The following is a 19,587-nucleotide window of genomic DNA, read 5'->3' as shown; positions in this document are numbered from 1 at the left end:
TCACGGGAGAGATGATCAAATACGGTGGAGAAAGCGTAATTCTGGAAATACACTGACTATGTAATATAGCATGGAAAGAAGGGAAAGGCACCTAAGGAATGGCCAAGATCCATGCTAGTGACAATACCCAAGAAAGGAAGTACATTGGAGTGCAAGAACTACAGAACGATTGCCCTAACGAGTCATCTAGGTAAGGTGCTGATGAGGATACTAACTGAGAGATTAAGATTGCAGATAGAACATATAGCAGATGAGCAAGCAGAGTTCAGAAAAGACAGAAGTACCATACAGCAAATATTGGCACTAAAACTGATAGCAGAAAAAGCTCGACGAAAGAGCAAAAACATATACACTTGCTTTGTCAATTTTCAAAAGGCATTTGACAGTATAGATCAGAAAGTGACTTGGGTGGTGTTGGAGTCATACAGAGTGGATAGCAGACTAATATGGTTGTTGAAAGATATCAATGATAACGTGGGGGCAGCAGTGAGAACATGCAGGGAGTTGGGAAGTTGGTTTAAAACAAGAAGAGGTACGAGACAAGCAGATCCAATATCGCCAAGTATCTTCATCGCGCATCTGGAGAGAGCGATGGACAAGATCAAGGAAGAGGTACAAGGGATATCTGTGCATGGGAAAAGAATTAACAACTTGAGGTTCGCGGATGATATAGTTATCATTGAGGAAGATGAGAAGAAGCTAGCAAAAACAGTGCAGGTGTTAAACGAAGAAGGGAAGAGGTACGGACTGATTCTGAACATCGATAAAACAAAAACAAGGGTATTTGGAGATAAGGAAATAGGAAGGAAGATCAGTGTGGATGGTATTGAACTAGAAAATGTAGAAAAGTTCACATATCTGGGGAGCAACATAACATATGATCTAGACTGTAAGAAGGAAATATCGACTAGAATAGCGAAAGCAAGAGCAAGTTTGAAGGCGATGGATAAGATCTGGAAAAGCAAAGCAATTAGCTTAATAACGAAGTTGGGTGTCTTGAAAATGTGTGCATTCAGCAGCATGTTGTACAGATGTGAGACACGGGTGATAACAAAAGATTCAAAAAGGAGAATATTGGCGTTCGAAAGGAGTTGTTATAGAAAGATTCTGAGAATAGGATGGATGCAGAAGGTCGCCAATGAGGAATTATCTAGGAAGATACAGCTGAAAGAACCTGCTGCAGAAGGCTGTAAAACAGAAGCTACAACTATCTGGACATATTTGCAGAATGAATGATGAACAAAAAATCAAGACCCTGGTATTCAGCATAATGGACGGTTCGAATAGGAGACGCAGACCCCACAGAGAATGGATAGATGATGTAGCAGATTGGTGCGGAGCTAGTCTACAGAAACTAAGCCACTCTGCACTGGATAGGGAATGATGGAAAGGAATAGTGAGACAGGCATCAGACGCCAACAAGCACTGAGCCCGCAGTTATTGATGATGATGATGATGATAGCATCATTAATTGGCAAGGCTTATCTTTGCTGCTGGGAATTCTATGCTCATGATCTTATGGTGTGTTTCTGTAGTGAAGCATACAGGGATTCAACTACCCTTTTGAAGAGACCTTGAATGCACTTGAGATCATCACTTGTGGTGGGGACAAAGGGGTGGCATTATGGCTTCATCCAGTGAGGATGATGAGAAATGAATAGACAGTTAATGTCTTTTTCCAGCTGTATCCTCAGATTCCTCAGTCTTTTCCTTTTATGTTTCTTAGAGTGCTATGACAGTTGACCAAGTGCATCATGATGTCCTGGACCTAGTCAGGCTAAGGCAATGGTGGGCCCTGTATATTCCCCAGGGACCCCAGTACAGCCAGTTAGGTGGGAAAGGTAAGGGGAGCTGATGCCCCTGGGTGACCATACCAGCCCCGCACATCCGCAAATGGATTGTGGTGAGATGGTCCTGACTTGGGTGAAGAACAGCAATGAGTATATACTACTGCATTATCTTCTGCCTCATCACTGGAGATTTTTGGGATGGATCTAGGTGGGATATTCAGGTGATCTGGTACTGATCTGAATGAGGTATCCTCAGTACAGTGCAGAGGAGACTCAGGCATTGAAGCCATTATCAGGTCTACATGTCTCAAATAGGGCCCTACCATGTTCACAGTCCATTTTGGTCAATTTCATGTTATAGGACTTTAAAATTCATACATTTCTTTATTTCAGCTCTTTATATCTGAAATTTTGCCATGTATTAACTGTAGGGGACAGCAGAGGTTATTGTAGAGGGTGTTGCAGTATTGTAACCCTTAGTTCTACACTGCTGCTAGTGATGGTGCTGTCTTCAGAGCAGCAGCTGCTGGCTGGGAGCCCAGCTCAAAAAGCAGCATTTCTGCCAGCAGCTGCACAGAAATAAGAATGGCAAATTATGGTACTGCACTACTGCTTGCAGAGCTGAATTCTCAGTCAGCAGCTGCCACCCTCCAGCCCTTCATCTCTCTGAAAGCAGCAGTGCAGGAGTAAGACAGCATGGTATTTTATCACCCCCCTTATTTCTGTGATGCTGGTGATGATGCACTGCTTTCAGAGCTGGCCAGCAGGCTAAGAGCCAACAGTCAGAGCTGGCCACCTAGCTCTGAAGGCAGTGCAAAATTAAGGATGGCAGTGCCACACCACCTCTAAAACAACTATGACCCTCCTGCAACTTCCTGTTGGGTCAGGACCCCCAGTTTCAGAAACACTGGTCTCCCCCATGAAATTTGTATAGTATATGCTCAAAACACAAAAAGACCAAGTTTCATGTGAAGAAACCAGATTTCATGATCCATGATGCATTTTTCATGACTGTGAATTGGGCAAAGCCACTCGCATCAATTGCTGTGAAACTATAAGGTTTGGCACCAGAGACAGTATCATGGAGTGGCTCGCAGCTTACAAAGGCAGTTTCTCTGCTCTGGGTGCTAACGTCTCCCCATTAGACTCTGACAAAGGCTCACATCCCTCGTCTGATCTGATTTGTTTTTTCCTCTTTTGATAAGTACTGTTGATACTGGGCCATTTCCACCTTGCTGAATAGACCTTGTCAGCTTTGGTCCTCCCTCTTACTGGGACCCGACTCTTTAAATACCCCTCTGAAACCACCATCCCCCAGTCATGCATCTGAGGAAGCGGGTCTTTGCCCACAAAAGCTTATGCTCCAAAATATCTGTTAGTTTATAAGGTGCACAAGACTTCTTGTTATTCTCGAAGCTACAGACTAACACGGCGACCTCTCCAATAAGTACCATGGACATTAGCTGTCAGTGCAGAGGACATAGAGCTGTTCAGCGCAGGTACACAGGGGGTGTCACAGCTCTGCTCAGTGCCAGGGTTTTCTTCAGCTCTGTACATGCCAAGCGGGAAGGTTTCACATTACTCTGTGAACCTCCATTTGAGCTTGCCCACATAGGAACTCTCAGTACCAGATGTTCCCAGTGCCTAGTCATCCAGTGCTCTTAGTGCTATTGGTTCTAGGGCATATTTTCCAGATGCAGATCATTTTCTCTTAGGCAGGTCTAAGCGGGAGATATCTGTGTAGCCAGACAAAGTCTCCCCCTTACAAGCCAGCTTGCTTGCTGCCCACCCCCACCGCCACCTGAGGAGCACACAGGGCACGGAAATGGCTGCTGACAGCACAGTCTTTGATGCCCTCATTGAGGCCCAGATATGCTAGCTTATCGTGACCCTGAGAAGCAGAAAGTACAGATGGAAGGCTAACAGGCCAGACTGTCAACAAGAGGGGGGGGACCCTCAGAAATCACCCCAGCTGGCACTGATCAATATGATGCATGCACACACAATCACCCCAGAAGGGGACGTGCCCCACCCTCACAAAAGAATGTCCTGTACTCCTAAATTGCTTATCTCTTGTCTTACAAGTGCAAACTAAGTAAGAAATGCCCTTGTAACAAACTGGCGTCACAAAGACAGACCAGTATGATCTGGCACCATAGATAAGAAAGAGAATACATAACCCAAAAGGGGTATAAAAGGTGGGTCCAGCAGAACTCTAACTTTGAGTGCATTCAACCAACTTCCTGCTGGTCGGGTCAGGTGATTGCCTCCCGAGGTCCACAACTGGGGACGCCCAACCTCGTATTCTTCTTTCCGCGGAATTGAGTGACCGATCCGGCTTGGCTATGCTGGTATCGAGAGACGCAGAGAGGGTAAAATACACCCATGCTAGGTCTCTGACTTTTTTTTGTGCACAGCTAAAGAATTAGAGCTCTGTAACTAGATGTCATTGTGCCAAGATATCATTGTGTTAGATGGTAACAGATATCTTTGTATTGGATTGTAACGTAACTTGTTAACACCTGTACTTTGCTAGCATATAAGAAGTAAACAATAGCCTTTTGTAACCGCACGCTTATAACTGTAGCTTAATAAACTTGTAACTAGCTAAGATCCAAGCCTAACTATTTTGTTAACCCTTTTGTCACTGCAACACAGCCGGCACAACAAAAGAACTTTAACCGTTTGGTTACTACAGCCTGGCCGTGGGTGCGTGTGCTAGGAGCTGCCTGCTCTAACAGTAAAAAACTGGGTTGCTTAGGACCCAGGGGAGTACCTCACCGCACATTACCTGGCCACCGGCTAACAATCTGTGACCAATTTTTGAAAGCCGCTCTTGGAACAAGCTCCTTGCTAGCTGCTGGTGGAGCAAAACCCCTGTCAAAGTTTGCCACTAGGTCACCATTGGCCCACAGGTGTCCTGGAATCAGGGTCCTAGGCTGGCTTGAGGAATTTTTCCATATGAAGAGCTTAAGATCCCTGGCTTTTCTTGCCTTGGCTGTCAGATTTCAGCATCATGGGCACTTCTGAGTAACATCTGTTTCGTCAAGGCAGCAGACACAGTGTGAGTGGCTGCCCAAGACTGGTATAGAGAGTCTGTGAGTCAGGCAGCATTTAAAGTCAGTTGAGTTAGTTATGCCTGAGACAACCTGTATCTTAGAGAAACAAAAAGCAGGGGTAACCCTGCTAGAGGATAATGCTGTCTGCCTGCCAAAGACACAGATAGCTAGGAAAGGCAACAAATTTTCTTTTTTAAAGAATATAAAAGAAAAAGAAAGTAGGGTGGGAGGACAGGGTAGCTAACACTACCAAGCACCTCTATGAACTATATACTATGAATCTTATCTGAGGTAAAAAGAGGTGCTACTGATCACTCGGACTCAAGCCAAAGGCAGTAGAGAAGGAATTGAAGAATGTTTAGCTGTGCACCACTATGTAATCACTCGGACTGGAACAAGACAACAACAGCACATGTGCGGCCCAGCTGGGCACTGCTACCACAGATCTATGACTACAAGTGGAGGGCATCAAGATACCTGAAGTGGAACATGCTAAGGGACACTCCTCAAAGAGGAGTATTTATTTCCAGTCAGTCACTTTCTGGGTTCATTTGCCAAATATTATAGCTATAAAGAGGGACTTCTCTCATTAAGCCATTGACAAAGGTATGCTGATGGACATCTAATCATTATAGTCTCTATGACGCAGCTTATTTACCTATAAAATGGGTACAATGTTTATTTATGCCTCAAGGTTGTGTTAGAGAAAAGAATTAAATAATTATGCTTTTGCTAAGGTAATAATGAATAGATTTGAACAGTAGTTTGCCATAAAAGAATTGTATTTTTGCTGCCATGTTCAAAATTGGGTGAGGGATCAACTTCATTGCCTCGATGGAAATTCAAGCTCTCTGTGAGAGCTCACTGGTCTGATAGTTTCTGCTTCTCAATATTGCTGAGGAGCTCCTATTCCCCATGCAATTCAAAGTTTGACTCAACTGAATTAAAGTTTCTGAATGAATTTAGCTCAGTTTACCCATTGCATCTACTTCTCATATGCAGCAATCCAAAGGTGTTAATGCTTCAGTCACAAATTCTGTGAAAGTCACGGAAGGCACATAGTCCCTAATTTTGTGAGAGCCATGACAAAAATGAAGACTGTAACATAAAACACAGCATGCTGGGAGATGACTCAAGCAATTCAGCTTCACTTGATTGTACAAATGGAAGAGAAGATACATAATAAATTATTCAAAAATTTGCCTGGACTAGCTTAACCTTTATCATTACTGAACAACTGACACACAAAGGTTAAGAGTCCTGACAAAGTAACTCACTGTAGACATGGGAACTGTCTCCACCCTTCCCCTTCAACTTGACCCTCAGTTTGGGAACCCTTGGCCCTGCCCCAGGGCACCATCACAAAGCTTCATAAGGGTTTTATGCTTGCTGCATATTAATATGCAGCCCCTACCACCACCACCACCAGCACACACACACACACGCACACACACACACACACACCCCCAGGGTGAAATGGCAGCCAAGTGGGCCTTTATAGTTGAGCTGGAAAGACTTTGGTGCTTACAATGTAGTAAGAAGTCTCAAATAAGAAGAATTGGAGCTGACACAGAGGCTGCACCATGTTGAGATGCCAAGATGGAGAAACTCTTACATTTGGCCAAATACATGGCTCTCATAAAGGGTTTCCTACTCCCAAGAGAATGTGAAGATTTGGTTCAAACAGAGAAGCTCTCTGGGGTACAGCCATGGAGCTTCCAAGCCACAAGATGTAGAGCGTCAAGGCTTGGGTGATGAAGATGACACTTGTCTTGCATAAGAAGGTAGCAGTGTAGTGGAAGTGTCCACTGATATGTCTAGGACAGACATATACCAATGCTCATGAGGTCAGGTGGGGGCTATTAGTATAACCTGTACTTGGTCTCCCTTAATTTTGATGAGCATTTTGTACAACAATGGGGTTGGAAGACACACATAGGAGTAGGCAACCTCCACAGCATACGAGAAATGTGTTAGTGGAGGAGCCTGGGCTGTAGTTCTGGAATGAGCTGAAGAGGCAACAATTTGTGTTGCGACAAGTGGCAAACAGGTCTAGTTGGGGAGTAAATCACTCCTAGAACAGGAAGACTGTGATGTGCACGCAAAGAGATCACTCGTGTGAAGAAACCTGTTGAGGTGATCTGCCATCTCGTTCTGAACTCCTGGAATATACAATGGCTGAAGTGGACCGAGTGTTCTATACAGAGATCCCCTAGAAAGGCTCTTTTGCACAGGAGAGAGGAAAGTGCACCCCACTGTTTGTTGATATAAAACATTGTCATTGTGTTGTTTGTCATCACTAATATGGACAGGCCCAATATACATGGTTAAAAAGTCTGGCACACGAGTCACACTGCTTTCAGCTCTGATGTTGCTGTGAAGGGCCATCTCCTCTCAGAACCAGAGACCTTGCATCCTGAAGTTCCCAAGGTGTACTCCCCAACCTAGATCAGAAGCATTTATCACCAGTGCCTGCAATGGGTCGGAAGAAAAAAAGGGAACACCAAGCTAGTATGTTGGCAGGGTCTGTCCACCAACAAAGGAAGTCCCACACCAGAATTGGTAAGGTGATCACCAGACCTAGTCTGTCAAAAACCAGTCAGTACGCTGACACTAGCCACGGCTGGAGAGGTCTAAGTCAGACGTGCTGTACCACATAAATGCAAGAGGACATGTGCCCCAATACTTTTAGGTAATTCCTTATCATGGTACGAGGAAACTGCATGAGGATGTGGATCAAATCAATCAGTGACTGGAACTGGACTGAGGAAGAAAGGCTCTGGCTTGAGTCCAGTAGAGCCCCTATGAATTCTATCCTCTAAACCGGGGAAAAGACAGACTTCCCCACATTCTACAGGAGTCCCAGATTGCTGAAAGTATCCCTTGTTAGCTGGATCTGAGATTTCAATTCAAATCTGGATTGATTTTTGAACAACCACGTGTCAAGATAAGGGAACACCTCCACATGTTGTCTGTGTAGGAAAGCTGCTGCGACAGCCATAAATTTTGTGAACACCCCTTGAGCTGAAGATAGACCAAAGGGAAGTATTGTGAATCCGTAGTGACCATCCTTCACTACAAATATGAGGTATTTCATGTGAGGACGGTAGATGGCTATGTAAAAACAGGTGTCTTTGAGATTGGGGGCAGCATAACAACCCACTGGATCCAGGGATGGGAAAATGGAAGCCAGAAAGATTATGCAGAATTTGACTTTCCTTACAAAGCTGTTCAATTCCTAAAGATCAAGGATAGGTCTGAGGCCTCCTTTTACTTTCAGTATTAAAAAACACTGAGAATAAAAACCCCTGTCTTTGTACCCCTGAGGTACCTCCTCTATTGCTCCCAAAGCTCAGAGCAAACACACCTCCTGTATAAGGAGCTATTTGTGAGAGGGGTTCCTGAAGAGGGACATGGACAGGGGATAGGGAGGTAGAAAACTGCACTTGGAGACCCCCCCCCCCACCTATCATGCCAAGAATCCAACAGCCCAAGGTAATACAGGACCAGACACAGTAAAAGTGGGACAAACAGCAAGAAAAGGTAAGGCAGTGTGGATCCAGTGATGGAATTGGTACGCCATCCTCTAATGCATCTTCAAAAGTTTTATTTGGAATCCCAGAAATGCTTAGGGTTGCTGGACCCTTGGGTGGGGCCTGAATGCTGTCTTTTCATGCCCCTACAGTATCACCTACGGAAGGAGTCCTGGCAACTAGGAGGTTGATATGGCCAAGGCCAGGCCTCAGGCTTAAAGTACAGGAACCGAGGAGCACGTGCATATGCCCAGAGACTTAAAAGTAACTTTACAGTCTTTCAAACTATGGACTCTCCTGTCTGTCTTTTCGGAACACAGAGTGGACCCTTCAAATAGTACATCCTGCAATGATGCTGGACCTCAAATGGAAGCCCACAGACCGGAAGCCAGGAACTCAGTCTCATGGCCATCCCTATGGCTAAGGAGAAGATGCAGATGCAGCAGCACACAAGTGCTGCCTGTAAAGATGGTCTGGCTACCAACTGACACTCTTCCACCAGTGAGGTGAATTCTTGCCTAGCTCCCTGAGAAAGGAGCTCATTGAATGTTGACAAAGCTGATCAGGTGCTGTGCACATAATGTCTGATAAAGGCATGTGGATTCAAAATTCCAAGCTGCAGCCCTCCCTGCAGTAGACTATATCTTCCTCCCAAAGAGGTCCACCTTTTTGGTCTCCCTTTTGGGATAAGGGCCCTGAGAATCTTGATGCACCCTCTGATTCACTGCCTCCAGCACTAGAGAGTCAGATAGAGGTAGCATATAAAGATTGTCATAGCCATGAGAAGGGACAAAATAATGCCTTTCATTCCTCCTTCCTCTGCACTTCTCCTTTTGATAGGCCTCTCCAAGGCACTTGAAGTACTCTATATTAGGGTTGCTCTTTGGCATAAACTTGCCACAGGCTTGGCAAGCTTTAAATCCCAAAGACCAAGGCATGCCCCAGACCAGAGAAAGGGAAAAGGTCAGGGAGATTCCCCAACTAGCAATGCTATCTACTACTGCTGTTACAAGGAAAAAAACAATGAACTCTAAGAACCATATACGAGTATTTCTGCAAGAAGCAAGAGCACGGCATTCCAGCTACTCTCAAAAGGCGGTGAGAAGGAACTGAGGGTGGGCATGTCAGCAAAGCTATATATCAGGTGTCATTTTGGCACCACTCCAGGAGGCACCTAGGCTGACCAGACAGTTGCTGACAGGCAAAAATCTTCCAACTTCTGTGCACAGTCATGCACACACACCTGACTGGAATGTACATGAACAAGCACTCAAAGAAGAACTTAAATTTGTGGGTAGATATTCACAATGGGATTTTCAAAAGCACCTGAAAGAAAGTAATGGAAATTAATCCCCTAACTGTCCACATATGCTTTTGAATATTCCACCCTCAGTGGAAAAATAAACAGTTATGAAAATGCCTTTGGCATTTAATATCCAACTATATTTATTCTTTGCGTTTATATCTTGTATCCTCTTAACCTAGCACTAAACCAAACAAATATTTTCAAATAGCCCTGCTCACATTATACCTTTTTAAATGTAACTGCAGCACACAAATAAATTAAAATAGATTACACATTAAATAGCTGGATTCTGATTAATTCAGGCTCTCCAGGGTCAAAATTTATCTTACAATACTGAAAACATACCCCCTAAACTTGATTTAAATCTCCATATATCTAAAAATGCAGACTGCATGCTGTACAGTAAAACCTAATGGGGGCAATCTCCTGTCCTGAAACTTTTCTTAATAAATACAGTTCTGCTCTCCTTTATTCAACTGTCACCTCCCTCAGACAAATGTTTGTCAGTCTCTCAAATTTTAAAAAACTGTCTTGATCTTATACGATCTAAGAAATATAACAAAGCACAATTTACTACACACTAATGCATCCACATCTACAATTACCTTGATGCTGTAACTCTTTAATATGTGCAGTTTCCCTCTTCTAAACCACTCAGTTACCTGTAATGTATTCAAAGTTGTATCTCACACATAGAAATGTTAAAAAGAAAACGTATCAAAATATTTTAGATTTTTTTTAGTATTAAATAAGAAAAAGACAACTGAGCAAAATGAAAATGACTTCTCCATTTAGATCATACAAGTGAACAATGCACACCCTGGAGAACACTGTTCAGGAAAATTCTCAGTGAGACTACCCTAAAGAGTACAAAAAGCTCATGCATTATATTCCAATTTTAAACTGCAGGGAACAGAGTTTTAAATCAATATATCTGAAACATTGTCTCACCTAGAACACCAGGTTTAGATTAACACTGCTGAGAAAATACCACAATCTTAATATGAGTAGCAGCTCTATGATTTCTGTGAAACAGGTACCAATCATTGCTAATTTCACATAAGTGCCATTTCTGTGCTTGGGCTTTATTCATATACATAATAAGCACATCAAAATATTCAGTACAAAATTCTAGGCACACTGAAGTTTTTGCATAAAATAAACATCTATTATGCAGCATAGGTTACACATACTGACAAATACATATTTTTCTGAAGAAAACATCTACTTTCTTCATCACTGTCAAAATACATTTTGTTTTTTCTTTAAAAGAATACACCTAAATTAAAGCTATTTTAAGCCACTGCAGTATTTTCCTCGTCCTTTGCTTATACTGACATCTGGAGGCATTTAAAGGAAATTGTCAAGCCCATCGGTTATACTATAAATTGAATTATTTTGTTCACCTATTTTATTTAATTTTTCCAGAATATTATTAATATTAATATTATTGTTATTAATACTATATTAAGAGTCAGCATTTATATTATAAAGACCCTCTATTTAAGGTTTCAGAGCTTGTCAGTAAAATCTGCATGCAGGTGAATCTTGACATACTATCACTTTCACCAGGAATAAGTTTTCCCCTATTTTTTAAAAATCTCTTGGCCACATTTACATTACATGGCTACAAAAAGTGCTGATATCTTATACAGGTTCCAACCTTTCTTCTCTAGGTCATTTGTTAGTTACATATATGAAACATGAAGCCCATTTTCTGATAAAAATATCAAAATTATCATATAAAAGTATGCTGAAAGGGACGTCAAGAAGTCATCCTATGGCAAGTTCAAGTAAACCTAGACAATCCCTGACAGAGATGTTTGTCCACCCTGTTTTTAGAAACTTCCAGTGTTGGGGATTCCAAAGACTATCTTTGTATCCTATTCCAAAGCTTAACTGTCTTTAGTTACATTTTTTTCACCCAACATCTCCCTTTCTGCAGATTAAGCCCATTATTTCTTGTCCTTTCATTGGGGCCCTGGAGAACAACTGGTAATTGTCTTCTTTATCATGAGCAATGAGATATTTGAAGATGACCTGGTCCTTACTCCGTGTTCTTAAGACTAAACAAGCCCAGGTTTTTTAAACCCTCTCCTCATAGGTCACGTTTCCTAAAATGTTTTTCATTTTTGTTGCTGCCCTCTATACTCATTCCGATTTGTTCACATATTTCCTCAAGTGTGGATACAGTACTCCAGCTGAACTCTCACCAGAGCCAACAGAACAGGACAGCTACTTCTCAGGATTTACATGCAATACTCTTTTGAGTACCAGTAGGCATCCTTCAGTCTGCATAGACTATGGATCGCACCCTTTAAAGTTTCAATTGAGGACTTCATTTACAGCGTCTATTGTGACTATGAAGACCCACACGAGAGTGACAGTCCTTGCTGCATCTCTTGCAGATGTAGTGGGTGTCTGGCAAGTCCTTATTGTGCTTTCTGTGCGCTCGCTTCTCCTCTCCTAGCTGTCTGATCTTCATCTCGCCCTTCTGAAGGCCCTTGTGTAACCCCTGCCTCCATCTGCTAGCTCTTCCCAGTTGTCCAGATCGATGTCTACCTCTCTGAGGTCTCTCTTGCAGACATCTTTGTAGCGCAACTGGGGGTGTCCGGGAGGTCTTTTGCCAGAGGCTAGCTCACCATACAGGATGTCTTTTGGAATCCTTCCATCATTCATCCTGTGGACGTGGCTAAGCCAGCGGAGTCGACGCTGCCTGAGGAGGGTGTGCATGGTTGGGATTCCAGCTTGCTCGAGGACGGCGGTGTTGGTCACTCTGTCCTTCCATGATATTCCAAGGATGCGCCTGAGGCAGCACAAGTGGAAGACATTCAGTCTCTTTTCCTGGCGGGCATACAGGGCCAAGCCTCGCTGCCATAAAGGAGGGTGCTGAGGATGCAGGCTCTGTAGACTTGCATTTTGGTGCGAGTGTACAGCTTGTTGTTATTCCACACTCTCTTGCTGAGTCTGGACAGAGTTGTGGCTGCTTTTCCAATCCTCCTATTTAGCTCAGTGTCCAACGACAGGGTGTCAGTGATGGTGGACCCGAGGTAAACGAACTCATGGACGACCTCTAACGTATAGTTGTCAATGCTGATTGATGGGGATTCAGCAACATCCTGACCGAGTACATTTGTCTTCTTTAGGCTGATGGTAAGCCCAAAATTATATCAGACTTTTTCCAGCTATGTCCTGTTTCCCTTTCATACAACAGGAACTGATTGGCATTTTTCTGGTAGCCTCAGCAATTAAGGGAAAAAATTGAATAGGAATGGAGACTGAAGTACACTTCCAGACATAAATTAGTCCATTCCCCTGCCCCATACTTTGTGAGTCATTATCAAATAGAGTTTCTGGGGAAGTTTCAGATTTTTTCCTCCCCTTTCTTCTTTACTAAGAAGGTCTAAGACAGGAGTGGGCAACAATTTTCACAAAGGGGGTCACTCTATGAATTTTGGTACCAGACACTGGCTAGCTATGAACCCCCTGCAAGGGGTGAGGTCTCAGGCAAAAGGGGTGGGACTTGGATCTACAGAGAAAGACAGAGTGGCCATGTCTAGGCTACAGGACATTTTCAAAATGCAAGCTTCCAGAAGGCACCTTTTGAAAGAGCACTGACACACCCAAAAGCAGGTTGATCCACTGATCCAGTCTTTTGAAAGGGCGCAGCACTCGTTCGAAAGGGAGCATCTACACAGCCCGGCAAGCCCTTTTGAAAGAACAAGCCAGGAAGCGCCACAGATGGGGTCACATGGTGGACAAGCCCTTCCCAGCCCCACAGTCAGCCTCCCCCTTAAAGGCCCCTCCCAAAGAGCCCCAGCCTGCACACGCAGAGGGCTACTGTGGCAGAGACAGCTGTGATGGCCCTTTGCCCAGAGATACCCCATGGATCCCAGCCAGCTCCCTGACAGGGATGCCAGCATTGATGTGGTCATGCTGCTGGCCTTAATCATCTCCGCCGCCCTCTTCCTCCTCCAGAAGCCAACACCCTCCCCGTCTGCCCCAGTCTTGCAGGTCCTCACCACGGAGTACCACCCACACCCCATCCCTTGTGCGATATGGCGCGTGCAATGACCCTACCAGTGACGAGTGGTGGGCCCAGGTGGTCACGTGAAAGTGGGACGATGTGATGGCTGCAGAACCTCCATATGAGGAAGGAGACCTTCCTGGAGCTGTGCCACTGGCTGGCCCCCATCTTTCAGCCCCGGGATATGCGGATGAGGCCTGCACTCCACCTGGAGGAACGTGTGGCGATCGCGATCTGGAAGCTGGCCATCCCAGACAGCCACTGCTCAGTTGGCCACCGTCACAGCCGTCCTACTTGAGGTAAGTGATGCTGGGGTCTCAACCCACCCCGGGGGATGGGGGGAGCTCCCGGGAAAGGATGACCATCAGAAATGGGGGAAGGTCCTGGGGAGAAGACAGGGGACCAGGAGCTGCAGGGCACCCTGACATGTACTCACAGTGCACACGCCCTGCAACCCACATAGATCATCTGAGCAATCAATGCCTGTCCTCCAGCGGAGGATTGTCCACCTCAGGGACCTCAGTGCTGGCTTGAATTTCCCCAACAGCTTTGGGGCCCTGGATGGGACCCATATTCCCATCCGGGCCCCAGACCACAGCACGGGCCCATACATGAATAGAAAGGGGTAACACTTGGTGGTCCTCCAGGCCCTTGTGGATGCCCAGGGCCGCTTCCTGGACATCTGTGTGGGATGGTTCGGGTGGGCATGCCAGGGGCGCAGCAGCTGCAGCCTGGGTGCCAGGGGCAGGAGGTGGGGGGGAGGGAGGCGGTGCGGCATGGCCTGTCATGGCCAGGAGCAGCTGTGCCAGCTCCAGCAGGACAGCTGGGCAGACATCGGGTGGGAGGAGGGCAGTGAGGTGAGAGGCAGCAGGGGTGCTGGCAAGGGAGGTGTCACAAGAGGTAGCACAGGAGGTGGCAGGGGGGTGCTGGGGGAGGCATGGGGTGACAGCCGGGGTAAGGGCCCATAGGGCCCCAGCAACCTCACCCCAGGCTCATGTCGCCGCCCCATGTCCGCCTCCTCAAGCTCCAGCCACCACCAGAGCACAGCTGGCTGCTCCCAGCTTCCTGCATGGGGCTTCTGCATCTTTGAACGTTGGCACACATGCCAGCCATAGAGCCTCTCATGTGCTGTCAGAAGCACCTCCACACGCCAGCTAGCTGGTGCCATGGAGGACTGCTCTTTCAAAAGAGCAGCATGCGGAGCGTCTACACTGACCCTCTTTCGAAAGACGGTTTCACTGAAACAGGAAGGGAAAAGCGATTTCAAAAGCCACGCCGCGATCTTTCTAAATTGATTTCAAAAAAGCGCTTTGTATGTGTGGACGCTTCGTGGGTTCTTTTGAAAGGGGCCATCCTTTCAATTTCGATTTTGAAAGGACTTGCTACACAGCATAGTTATTTCGAAGTCACAGCTGTTATTTCAAAATAACTATCTTAGCATCTACACAATGCAACGGCTACTTTGAAATCATTTTGAAATAGTAGTTAGTTTATTTCAAAACTGGTAAACCTCATTACACAAAGAATAGCACCTACGCTGAAATTGGTGGTGTTAACACAGGAAATAGAGCCTATTCTGAAATAAGTGATAATGCATCTATTTCAAAATGGGCTCTTTGTGTAGATGCTGTATTTTGAAATAGTTATGTGCAATTTTGAAATGCATTTTGTGTTTAGCAGCATTATTTTAAAAAAACTATTCCAGAATAGCTTTTCCAAAATAGCTTATTTTGAAATACAGCTAGACCATGTATACACAGCTCCCTCCCTTCCAGAAGGGTCATGATAATGAGCAAAGGGGAATATTCAAATGAGGTGTAGATTTAAATATCTCATGCCTCCTTTGCATATTCCTGAAAGATTTTGCTTCCAGAAGCTACAGAGACTTATGGATGGGGCCTTTCTGGAAGGAACCCCACCTTCTGAAAGCCCCCTTATTCCGAGAGAGAGAGAGAGAGAGAGAGAGAGAGAGTGTGTGTGTGTGTGTGTGTGTGTGTGTGTATGAGAGAGAGAGAAAGCCCCCTTATTCCTCACACGTGTGTGTGTGTGTGTGTGTGTGTGTGTGTGTGTGTGTGTGTGTGTGTATTTTTTAAAGAGATGACTACAGTCTCCTATCCTCTCATTGTTCAAGTTTTCCTACTCCTGTATTCATCTATCTAGCTTTCTGTATGGGATGGATTGTTTGTTTGTAAAAATGCCCTGCCATTGCTAACTGCAGTGGGGATCCACAGATAATATTGACAGCAGGAGCATTAACATAGACAAGGCTCCCAGAGCCATGGACTCTTTAAATACCATGTTGTCCAACTCATCCTATGAAAGGTCTAATTAATAGGTTGTTTAAAAAATGCTAGCAAGTGTAAGGATTTGGGCTTGGAGCTGCACTGAAGTTAAAAATTTAAAGACAGGAAATTTTTGCCAACAAACCCTAGCATAGACCAGAAATATCAATATGACTGTATAGATTTGAATTTTTATGTAGGAGTAGGCAGGAATAAAACGAAAACAAAAACAAACAAAAAACAAAGGACAAATGTGAGGGTCATAAAACTTCCAGTGCTTGTCTATATTCCAAAGAAATAAAAGGGGAAAAAATATGTTTTTCATTTTACAGATGCATTGAGACAGAAAAGGAGAAGAGTCAAGGAAGTTTTCAGCAATGCCTCCATCTCAGAAGCAAAATCACATCACTGTCCAGACCACAAAAGACTAAGAAACTTGCTGGATAATGAGGGAATTGTGAAGTAATTTCCTAAATATCCAGCATTGTCTGTTTTAAAAACACACACACACACACACACACACACACACACACTCACCTAGAAATAGTGGAGTAGTTTCTTCGTAAGTAACATCATTGCTCTCAGCTCCTGCCTCCAAGAGAATATTGACACTTTCCAAACATCCATGATTTGCAGAAAGATGTAATGCGCTTGTACCCTCAAATGTCTTGGATTTTATGTAGTTATCAGATGGAGCTAAGAATACAGAGAATTAAAAGAGATTTTGCTATGATAAATCTAGAAAGTATCAAAATACAACCAAAACCAAACTGAAGATTTATCGAAGTTACAGCAGAATGCTGTGGAATGACAAAGTATGACATTTCCAAATGTCTTCATTTCATGTCAGAAAAATCCTCCATATTTTTTGGCCCAGAACAATCTCAGACCAAGATTTTATTCACAAATTGCAGCCCAGGAGTTATGAGCACCATTGTTACCAGGAAGTAGCAGAGAATGAGTGGCTATGTGGTTTGAATGGAAACTGATTCCATCACCAGAATAGCAATAAGATGGATACCTGAAGGCAACTGAAAATGATGTCACTCGAAAATAACATAGCAAAGAGCTGCAGAATCTGAGCTGAAAAACCTGGGGCACAGCTGAGAAATCATGAGAATATTTTTGAGGTCTCAACTGAGGAATAATTTCAGCTGAAAGTGTAAAATGCATCCCACATAGCTGCCCAGAAAATATAAGCTATAGGGATCTTTTGAAACTGCAGAAGCTGCCTGATCCCCAGTGGAATGGATTTTAACAAGCAGGGACATACCTAACATACCTATTCCTCAGCATTATTTAATAGAGTCCAGGCCACTCTACACCTTTTTTTGAATCAACCTAGTCTTCCCTCCCACCCCACCCCCCAGTTTTTTTTTAAATTGGATTCTTCCAAACCCCTCACCTATAAAGAGGGATGTTCCAATGTAATCTAGGTGGACCTGGGGCCATTAATATATTGATCTCAATGAAGAAGTCAGTTCTTTGATCTTGCTATTGACTCATGCAAAGGCTAGGAAACATTTTAAAAGTACATGAATCTAGATATCCACAAAGTTTCCAGGCAGTGATTTTCAATTTCAGCATCAAAGAATGCTAGTGGGCACTGAAAGCCCCTTTGCCACGTCACACCACACGCTCAGTTACCAGGCACCACACGGCCTAGTTACCCTTCCATCAGATGGAAAGGCAGCCAAGTCAAAGTTAAGCGAGTGGGATTGCCATTCAGTAGGTTAGTGGGATGGCTCACCGTGTCCCTCTAGATAGTCTGACACAAACACTGCCAGGCTAATCTAATTCAACATTTTTCAATAACCTGTCTGCACCAGGCACCAGTCCCTATGATCTCACTGACACTGTTTAGGAAGCCAGTCCCAGTTATCAAAAATGTGGAAAAACTTTGACCTAGACATTTTTGGATTGCTATTGCCTGACTTTTCACTCTATCTGCACATGCTGCAAACAGCTTGGTGAATTCCTGAAGGGTCTTTTTTGTTGAGGTAATATAAAACAGAGAGTTAACCACACAAATGGTTTGGTTTCCTCTTGGCTTAAGTTAGGCTTGCAAAAGACAACCAGCAGGTGAATCATATAAATTTAAAATGATAATCTGAGGCCACGTTTGGTAAAAACTTAGCATGATGTTTTACAATCATTTTGTCTTCTTTATTTACCAAAGTAAGGTAGGCTATCCTTCAGGGACTGAATTTCTCCTACTCTTTGAGATGATGTATAACAACTAAAATGACAGTTCGAATAGACAAATGGTGTGAAGAGCAAGCTGGTCAGGGTTTGAAAGAGGTCCACATTAGGCCAGCTAAAATGATACTTAGATTCTTTATAAGAGGGAACTGCCAGACAGGGTAATATAAGTGAGGTCCTTGAAAAATCTAGCAAAAGTAGGGTGGGAAACAGTATGGTGTGACCCTGAATGACAGAATGATGAGCTGATAATTCTGAATCACACAAGTACATGAGAATATTGATTACCTTAAGAAAGGCCAGTATATCATACTAAGTTGATGTGATTATGTTAATAATACATTAATGTAAATGTGAGACTGCCTGTTAGGGTAAGGCAGTGTAGTGGAAGGTCCACACACATAAGAGTATATGTGTATGTCTAGAGTGACTAGACAGCATGTATAAAAAAATCAGTATGGGGAGGCAATAGATCATCTACACAATACAATGGGCAATAGATTGCCTATAAAAGACAAAGCCTCCATTTTTGGGAAAGTGCTGATCATATTGGACCATCCAGTCAACCTATGGATGTCAATGCTTGAGTCCTAAAAATACAAAGTGCTGGAACTTCCCAGATTCTGCTCTGAAAGGAAAGATGGCAGATAAATAGCCTAGGCAGACCACAGAGCTGAACCAACTCCCAATTCTGAAGTTACTGAGCTGCTACCTCTCTTTCCAAAACAGGGAGTTGGGTCAGAAATACTCAAAACTTTTCCTGAATTCTTTTTTTTTTCAGTCCTCCTATACTGCCAGTACTAACCCTAATAATCACCAGCAGAAAATAGCTGACATTAATTTTTACACCTATTTTCAGCCTTTTTTAAAATTTTGTAATACAGATCGATACATTCTCTGTAAACGAAGGCCTTGGCTATGCACTACAGTAATAGGCTCTGGTGGTTAACCAGATAGCAGTCACATTATAAAATGTAGCGATGCTGGCTCAGATCATAGAATCATAGAATACAAGGACTGGAAGGGACCTCGAGAGGCCATTGAGTCCAGCCCCTGCCCCAATGGCAGGACCAAGTACTGTCTAAACCATCCCTGATAGACATCTGTCTAACCTGTTCTTAAATATCTCCAGTGATGGAGATTCCACAACCTCCCTTGGTAATTTATTTCACTGTTTGACCACCCTGACAGTTAGGAACTTTTTCCTAATGTCCAATCTAAACCTCCCTTGCTTCAGTTTAAGTCCATCGCCTCTTGTTTTAGCCTCAGAAGCCAAGAAGAACAAGTTTTCTCCCTCCTTCTTACGACACCCTTTTAGATACTTGAAAACCGCTATCATGTCCCCCCTAAGTCTTCTCTTTTCCAAACTAAACAAGCCCAATTCTTTC

The 19,587-nt window shown here is 43.9% G+C and overlaps 1 protein-coding gene across 7 annotated transcripts in view; it reads right to left on the bottom strand.

The window, feature by feature from the left end:
• ASB3 (ankyrin repeat and SOCS box containing 3) overlaps positions 1-19,587 on the bottom strand; it is a 104,313-nt gene that overhangs the window by 51,927 nt on the left and 32,799 nt on the right. For 6 of the 7 annotated variants that reach the window (XM_074989531.1, XM_074989527.1, XM_074989533.1 and 3 more), the window contains one exon: positions 16,535-16,693. The exons of the other annotated variant lie outside the window; for it this stretch is intronic. In XM_074989531.1, the coding sequence (XP_074845632.1) occupies positions 16,535-16,693 (159 nt within the window). The remainder of the gene's footprint in view (positions 1-16,534; positions 16,694-19,587) is intronic. 7 annotated transcript variants of the gene reach the window in all.

The sequence above is a fragment of the Carettochelys insculpta genome, chromosome 3, assembly GCF_033958435.1.
Source record: "Carettochelys insculpta isolate YL-2023 chromosome 3, ASM3395843v1, whole genome shotgun sequence".
In the NCBI taxonomy this organism is placed as follows: Eukaryota; Metazoa; Chordata; order Testudines; family Carettochelyidae; genus Carettochelys; species Carettochelys insculpta.
This window is presented reverse-complemented; position numbering and strand designations above follow the sequence as displayed.